We start from the raw sequence: 8490 nt of genomic DNA on the forward strand, positions 1-8490 counted from the left end.
TGTCGCTTTAGCCCGGGCAGTCTGCCGTCCACAGTAATGGCCCTCTGCACGTGTGCTTTTGAGTGATGGACGGTGGCACCATGGAAGCGATCGGGGACAAGCTTTAGTCTAAACAAAGGCTACGGGCTTTCCTAAGGATCATCCTGGTGCCATTTGCCGAGACGGCCCTCTGCCAGAGCCGTCCTGCTTCTGAAGCAGTGTGGCTGGTGCTTGTGCAGCCTCGGTGGTCCCTGCAGGCCAGGGTTGCCGCTTGCCTGAGCCTGTGCCCAGGGGTGCCCAGTGCCTTCCCTGCACCCCTCGCGGGCCGCACGGCTCTGGCAGGCAGGTGGCCTTACTCCTGTGTTGCTAGGCTGAGGAGAGGGGCTTGGTGTGTCAGACTACCTGGCCCAGAGTGGCCAGGAAGGAGTGGTGGGCTGACCTGCTCTCGGCCAGTGACTCCAAGGGTGCCGGGCGGCAGCACGGAGGGCATGGCAGGAGCGCGGCCGCGGTGCCCAGCCTCAGCGGCGAGGTGTGAGCAGGTGTGGCGCTGCTGTGCTCGTGAGTCTAGTGACCGCAGACCCGTGTCCCCAGGTGGCCGATGTCTCCGCCCTGGCCCCCGGCAGCCAGCCTGAGAAGGACGGCCCCGCACACCAGTGCCTGGAGTGCGAGTGCAGCTTCCCCTCGGCCGCCGTGCTGATGCGCCACAGCAAGGAGGCCCACGGCAAGGCGCGCATCCACGGCTGCCGCGTCTGCAGGAAGGCCTTCAAGCGCGCCACGCACCTCAAGGTAGGACCCGGGCCCGCCACGCCTGGGCGAGCACGACTCGAACGCGCGTCCGCGGGGCCCGCGAGTGGGTGCTCCGTGCTTAGCTGCTGGCCCTGGGTCCAGCCCACCCAGTGAGGCAGCTCGCCTCCTGTGCTCGCCCTCAGCCTTCCGCTCTGGGTCACGACCCTGCAGCAGGAGACTGAGGACATACCGACGTGACGTCCTCCTGAAGAGGCGGGACTGGCCACAGACATGGGAGGGGATGGAGGCCCCAGGCAGCACTTTGAGGAGTTCAGTTTCACTCTGCCCTCGGGTCAGTTGAGGGAACCCTGGTGCCTGTGGGCAAAGAAAATGGTTCCAGAAGCAGGTGGCTGTGTCCTCGGAGAGCTGAGTCCCACATGATCATATGTAGATGTGACAGAGACCAGGAGGGCAGAAACCCAGGCTGCGCGGCAGAACGAGCCCAGCTGTGTGCACGCGGGTCGGGCAGCCCTGTGGCGCTGCCAGCAGACGTGCCTGGCTTGTGCTCAGGCCCAGCTTGAGTCCACCGCCCTGTGCAGCTCTGACTCTGGGACGCCACCTCTGTGGAGCCCGGTTCTCGTCTCCCGCCACCTGGCTGTCCTGGGCATGGGTAGGGCGGCACCTTCACACCTGGACACACTGAGAACACAGCAGCGGCCGTCCTCAGGAGCCTGCAGCCCAGCAGACGCCAGGTCTCTGAGAAGACGCCAGCACACACGTAGGATCACTTGACAAATGGATAGACGTGCAGCATCCAAGGCACAGAATGGCAGGGTGGCTGCAGAAGCCCAGGCTCCCTGCCAGGCGGTAGCTGTGTACCAGGAGAGCCTGCCCAGAGCTTCAGGTGTCTGCGGGGAGCCTGCCCTGGCCAGGACTTAGGCAGACTCGGGTCAGACAGCAGCCGAGCAGGGCTTCCCAAGGCGCTCTCCCTCGACTCACTGCTAATGTCCCCAGTCTCCTGGGGAAGCCCCAGGCCCCTCACCCTCTGACTGATGACCGGCCTTGTCCTAGGCAGGCCATCAGACCTCAGCCCTTGGTTGACCTTGCGGCTTATGGGGTCTTTGCAGTGACTGGCCTTGCTTAGCTGCTCAAGCCTCTCAAGTTCTGCTGTGCTCTGACGTGCCCTCTTACCCTTTCCTGTCCTCCAGGAGCACATGCTGACGCACCAGGCTGGCCCTTCCTTGAGCTCTCAGAAGCCCAGAGTGTTCAAGTGTGACACTTGTGACAAGGCGTTTGCCAAGCCAAGCCAGCTGGAGCGACACAGCCGCATCCACACAGGTAAGGAGCAGGCAGGGCTTCCGGACAGTCGGTGTGGACACCCTGGGTGGGGCTTTGCGTTCTTCACGGGCCTCGTCCACACGTTCCATTCTTCCCTTGCTTCTGGTCGTGTGCTGGCCTCACTGGCTGCTTCAAGGGAGAGTCTGCTGCTTGCACCGTCACCACAGGAGTGGAAGCCATCAGGCGTGTGCTCCTGGGCCACCTTCCCTGCCTCCAGCCGAGCAGCGGAGGGCTCCTGCCTGCCCTCCAGCCCACATCCTCGTCTCTCTTCTGTCTGCAGACTTCCTGTCCCACCTACCTCTGCCCAAGCCTCTTGTCCTAGGGAAAAACAAGCACAGAGACTGCCTGGGGCCACTCTCAGCCCGTCCTGCCCCTGTTCCAGGGGATCGCCCCACCTCCTCCTGCCCCATCACCCCACATTAGCCATTCACCAGGACCAGGTCCCTCTGGCTGTGTCCACTGCTCCCTGCCCAGAGGCCAGCAGACAGACCTGTGAGGGAACCTGAGGCCCTCATCCCTTCCACCCGGGGCGTGCAGACGCACCCCTCTCCCCACATGCTGCCCGTTCCTAGTCGCCTGCCCTGCTCAGCCTGCACTGTCCTCCGCCTCCTGCTGGCTCCTGACACCTCTTCAGGGGCAGCTCGCACATCTCTTCCCCAGGGACCCCTGTAGCTCCACGAGCCTCAGGGCCACCCTGGCCCATGGTGCCCTGAATGGGTCTGTCCTCCCACCCCGCAGCTCAGGGCACGAGGGCTGCCTGTCTTGTTCTCGGCTGTGGCCTGGGCTGCAGGCTCCGATCCTTGTACCACCCGGTGTGCAGCACAGGGACTGCGTGAAGAGCAGAGGTCTGTGCTGCGGCTTGCTAAGCGCCAGCCAGCCCATTTCCTTTAGAATGAGGTAGAGGCATCGCGAGGGAGGCGGAGAGACCACTGGTGTGGACATCAGGGTGACATGGTGGAACCACGGTCCCTTCTGGTCTGCAGTGGAGTTTGGTGGAACTCCACAAGTGGACCTGGTGGGCTGTATGGCACAGTGGCGACTGTGACCCTCCCTGGAGAGCTGCAGCTCAGTGCAGAGAGCGCCGTCCACGTTGAGCCAGATTTCCACTGCACCTAAGGTCTCTCATGCTTTGTTAAATATCTGTGACATTTCTAAAACTGGGGGCTGAATTGTACCGTGTCTATGGTTTTAGTGTGAATATTTCCATTTTCTCAAGTATTCACTGCTAATCAAACTGGGGACATTAAGAATTTAAATGTTTTTATTTGATATTTTAAAAGCACCATTTATATTCCTGTCTCTGTTTCTCCACTGTCTGTAAGTAAGAGGGAATGGCAGCCGCCCCTGGCGTCCCCGTGGCTGCATGGGTCCTCTGGTGGTAACCGTAGACACCCGCGGCTGTGACCTGTTTTCTGATTCGCAGGTTGCCTCGTGCCATCTCATGTCCCTTGATGAGCCCTTTGTCACATTCTCATTTGGGGGGAAGTCCTGGCTAGATGCCCTCCTCCAGTGACTGAGCCCTGAGAGCAAAGAAAGTGCAACCTGAGCCACCGAGGGCTCCAGGCTGAGCAGCTGCTCCTGCAGCCGCTGGGCTCCTGGGGGCCTGTCCGACCTCTCAGGTCGCTGGCATCCTTTCCAAGTCGTCTGCGACCTCAGGAGATGCGAGGGCGGGGAGTGGGTTAGCTTCTCCCCTCACCAAGTCATGCTGGGACGCCAGCAGTCAGGCCTCACCAGTGCCCAGGTGCTCTGGGAGGCTCCTCCTGGGCCGCCCCAGCCTCCTGTCACCTCGGAGTGCAGCAGCATGGGTGGCCTCCGTCCTTCCTCCTTGCAGCCCACAAACGTGGAGGAGTGAGGGCTGTATTGCCAGTGGTGAGGGCGAGGGCAGAGGCCCTCTCTGCTCTTCACGGCCCCCGCGGCCCCACAGAGAAGGAAGAATGGGCCAGCACAGCTCATGCCAGAGCCCGTTGGCACCGGGCACGCTGGGAGGAGCAGCGGGGCCTGCAGTGCAGGCGGGCACTGGAAGCCTGTGGGAAGGGCCACTGCACAGAGCAGCAAGGGGAGAAGCCACGCCACCCCGGGGATGGGGAAGAAGGCCCCGGAGGGGGACCGCGCCCTGGTGGTTGTCCAGGTGGCTCCTCGCAGGCGTTGGACGTGGCAGCTCTGCCCTCCGTTGTTCCACTTGTGCATCAACGTCAAAGCAATGAAATAGAACATTAAACATGCATCCCTTTTACCATACATTAAATGGATTTGATTCTCTGTCCTTTCCGCACACAATGCATCGGAGATGTGTTATGTGAACTACGTGTTCTGCTTTTATTTCTGCATGCTTCTGTGCCTTTGGGTAGCTTTTGGTCAGTTTTAGTTTGTGTCTTAGCATGGAGTGGATTCTCCAGAGTCCTGCTCATCAGCAGTCTGCGCGACAGCACTGGGAAGACCATCACTGTGGTCTTTTCAAAAATCGTACCTTTTTTCCGAAGGGGTATCATTCCGCGAACGCGACTGACGGTGGCTTTCCCTGCAGGAGAGCGTCCGTTCCGCTGCACGCTCTGTGAGAAGGCCTTCAATCAGAAGAGCGCCCTGCAGGTGCACATGAAGAAGCACACCGGGGAGCGGCCCTACAAGTGTGCCTACTGCGTCATGGGCTTCTCGCAGAAGAGCAACATGAAGCTGCACGTGAAGCGGGCCCACAGCTTCGCAGGTGAGGCCTCCCTCGGGAGCAGCTCTCGGCTGCGAGTCTTGTGCACCGTTCCATGCAGTTCGCACAGTGGCCTGTGTGGCATGCGTGGACCTAGTTTATGGGGGAACAAGACCTGGTTGCAGAGGCCAGGAGTGGTGAGGTCCTGTGGGCAGAGCAGGCCCAGAGGCCAGACCTTGGTCGCTCCAGTCTCTAGTGTGGTCCTGTGCCACACGACGAGGCTTGGGTCAATGGCAGGTGGCCCTGCTGGTGTCTCAGCCGTCCTGGCAGAGGGACACGCTGGGGCAGTCTGCACACTGATGTGCCTGAGTGGGGCGCCACTCACACACGTGCATGTAGAATCCGAGGAGGCCAGACGTCCCGTTTATTAGTCAAGGAAGTAGAAGTTCCTCAGGAGCAAGGTGCCACCCAGAACCTGCACCCGGGCAGCTCTCTTGATGTGCTTGCTTCTTACTAGACAAGCTGTCCACAGTGAGCAGTCAGGGCCGGGCATCCCAGGCAGCTGCACCATGTCTGACTGCAGTATTACTGGAGGCCCTGCCCTGTGCTCATCAGGTCAAGGGCTATTTCAGTGCCCAGGGAGCGGGGTCAGCCTGTCTCCTGGGCCTCAGTTTGTCTGTGTTGATCCACTAGGGCCTCTCACAGCAGAGCGGGCGGTGGCAGTGTGAGCCGAGGCCCGTCCCTCTCGCTGTTTCCCACGCAGAGCCCAGCACCAGGGCCTTTACTTAAGGAAGAAACGAGGACAGATGCCCCAAGTGGGCCGCCTGGTGCCAGCAGCTATGCTGGGAGTGTGGACGTTAAGTCCGCCAGGAGCTCTGGCGTGAGCAGGGGTTTGCAGCTGTTCGGAGTGACTAGTGTGTGCACGATGGTGCGCTCTGCGAGTGATGGCAGGCAGTCCTTCGTGCGTCCAGCGGGCTGCACCTGGAGGTGTCCAGGGCATCCGAGGGGTAGAAGGAGCAGTCCATACTGGGGGAGTGTCCCTCCAACGCCTGCTCCGCAGAGCTCCTGCTTTCCTTCCTCTTAGACAGCCGTCCCCGTGCACATGGGCTGCTAGCCGCTGGTCCCTGGTGCCCTGTGGACACTGAGTGCCCGGTCCTCGTTGCACCCCATGCTGACTCACCCACAGAGTTGGTCAGCCCAGCTCAGACCCTTCTTTCTTTCCCTGAGCGGAGAGTCGGGTGGTACGGTCCTGCTGGCTGGTTCTCCTTGAAGGCCTCTGAGGCTGCTTTCCTTTTGCTGCCTTGCAGGGACCTTGCAGGGCACAGCTGCTGCCCCGCAGCAGGATGGGGAGGAGCTGAGGACCTTGCACCTGGAGGAGGTCGTGCAGGACGCTGCGGGCGAGTGGCAGACCCTCACCAACGTGTTCTGACGCAGCCGAGGGTACCTGGGGCTCCTGAAGCTACCGGTGAAGAACACAGTGCTCGGAATCTCTGTTTTGAAGCTTCAAGAGTTGAAAATGTACCACGATAGTTTTTTAGCTATAAAATTATTTAAAGAATCATTGTCTTTCAGAGACTTAGAGGAAAAAACTGGGAAAAATGTAAACATGTTCTCATTTGTCCACGAATCACTGAACTCAGGTACTACAACAGTCAGCGTCACGCTCTCCATGGCCAGTGTATCCAGTTAAAAAGAAATTAACTGGATCTTACTATCATTGTAGTGTGATTTCTTTGTATTAGCAAAGACAAAAGTCAACATGGAAAAAGTATGTAAGATTTTCCTTCATGCTTTCTGTTCTAAGAAGCATCGCTTACAAAACAAACCTAAGATAGGTGCGTGAAGTTGAGAAGAATGTCGTAACACGCAGGGAGGTCCCTCTCGTTTTCCTCTGTGCATTTTGAAAGTCAGTAGTAGGCATCTCTTTCTAGCCTGTCCTACGTGAATACAGCTGACACCTGAGAGATGGCTGGACCACCTCTCCCTCACGGGCATCTGGTCACCAGCTGGAAGAGCCAGGGTCTGGGGCACCAGCAGGGAGAGGAGGAAACCCGGCCCTAGCCGGATCAGCCGCCCACAGGTGGTGACAGACCTGCCGTGTGCGTCTGCTTAGGCACAGGGCCCGGCCGCTGCGGAAGCTTGAGCCACAGGCTACAGGAGGAAGTGGCAGGATGGCCTCCTGGAAACAGGTCATGGCCACGCTGTCTCCACAGGAGGCTTGTTTGCAGGTTAAGGGTGAGAACCCCCAGGACCCCATGATTCCTCTTCATGCATAAAGAGATGTGTCTTTTATTTCAGGGAATTCTTTAGTGTCCTCAATGGTGCCCGCTAGACACGTCCCCACAAGCCCCACCCAGCTGGGGCACAGCGCGGACGTGGTGTCCGCAGCATTCCCAAGGCCGGGGCTCTCCGCTCCGTGTTGGTTCCCTTTGGGTTATTTATATGTTCTATATATAAATACTATGTACATAGGTATGGGCCTCTGTGTGGCTGAGCAGTATATTTTGTAAATAGAGCACTAGTCCCTGTCCCGGTGCGCGCCCAGGCTCCCCCAGGAGCTCTTCGCCCGCGTTCACGTTGTTAATAAATGGATACCTTTCCCTCTGTAACACAAAGCTGGGTTTCATTTTTTCTGAAAGATAATTGTCTTTGTTTTTCTCTCTGCCTCCCTGGCTCCAGAGGAGAGTTGTTTCGTTGTAAATATCGTGTGGACTTTGTATATCGAGAGGAGTCGCTCAGACTCCGGAAGAGAGACGTTCCACTGTTACTCTGCAAGGGCATCTTCTGGCATTGTCGCTCACTTGTGTGTCTGTATATAAGTGATATTGCGCTGACGTGAAGACTTTTGTTATGTGAAAATATTTAAGTCAGAAAACTGTTGAATAATATTACCTTTTTCCCCCAAACTACTTTGTGTATTGTATATTTTTTTAAGAAAAGAGAAGCCTTATTTGACCTCTTGTGAAGCTGGACTTGTGAACCCTGCGGCCCCAGAGGCCATCCTGCTCACTGGGCGGCAGCATTTTCAGAAAAACTGTAACTGCAAGAGTTTTAAAGGCTCTGCTTTTAATGCACTTTTTCTTTTATAATTTTGTATTAAAATATTTTAGATATGTTGATTAATTTTAGTGAACAAATGTCCCCAAAGTTGAAATTATTGGAATTTAAAGTTTTTGTTCTTGCTGGTTTATTTATTTTGCTTTTAGCATTAAATGTCATCTCAGGACATCTCCAAAAGGGGGTGTGTAGTTCCTAGTTGTGTAGAGAGCAGAGTATAGTGACTGTATGGTTCATTGCTGTTTAAGTAAGGCCTTACCACGTTAATCTGAAGCCTACTTTTATTTTGGTTAAAGAAAAAGAAAAAAATTATCAATAATCCATTCTGTGTCTTTTCTCAGTTTATTAGCAGGCAAACACAAGATGTGTATGTATTATTTGGGTTTACTTTTTAATCATAAAAGCTGCTGCTTTGCAAAACATTCCTTGAAAATACAAGGTTTTGAAATGATATGATTTCACTTGAATGTTTGTGGTGTACAGGTTGATCTTTGTATTTTACTGGCTAATTAAGAAGTTGTTTTAGGAAAGAGATTCTAGCCTCATGCGTAACCAGGGTTTTGAGGATAGAGCGCTGTATTTTTAGAACCATTTTCACCAGAGCATATCTGCTTTGGAATAGCTATAAATACAAAATGACATTAAGAAATGTGATTAATTTTTTCCTTTAGAAATATTTAAGATAAAATCGTTTGGCATATGAATTAATTTCAAGTTCAGATATGTTTACCAGAGAAGAACTTAGTGATATT

The 8490-nt window shown here is 56.0% G+C and overlaps 1 protein-coding gene across 2 annotated transcripts in view; it reads left to right on the forward strand.

Moving 5' to 3' along the window:
• Znf236 (zinc finger protein 236) overlaps positions 1-8189 on the forward strand; it is a 93572-nt gene extending 85383 nt beyond the window's left edge. For both annotated transcript variants that reach the window (XM_047526301.1, XM_047526302.1), the window contains exons 28-31: positions 571-765; positions 1914-2043; positions 4568-4744; positions 5989-8189. In XM_047526301.1, the coding sequence (XP_047382257.1) occupies positions 571-765; positions 1914-2043; positions 4568-4744; positions 5989-6110 (624 nt within the window). In that variant the 3' untranslated portion in view covers positions 6111-8189. The remainder of the gene's footprint in view (positions 1-570; positions 766-1913; positions 2044-4567; positions 4745-5988) is intronic.
• Positions 8190-8490: the final 301 nt, after the last annotated feature.

Source organism: Sciurus carolinensis, chromosome 15 (genome assembly GCF_902686445.1).
Source record: "Sciurus carolinensis chromosome 15, mSciCar1.2, whole genome shotgun sequence".
In the NCBI taxonomy this organism is placed as follows: Eukaryota; Metazoa; Chordata; class Mammalia; order Rodentia; family Sciuridae; genus Sciurus; species Sciurus carolinensis.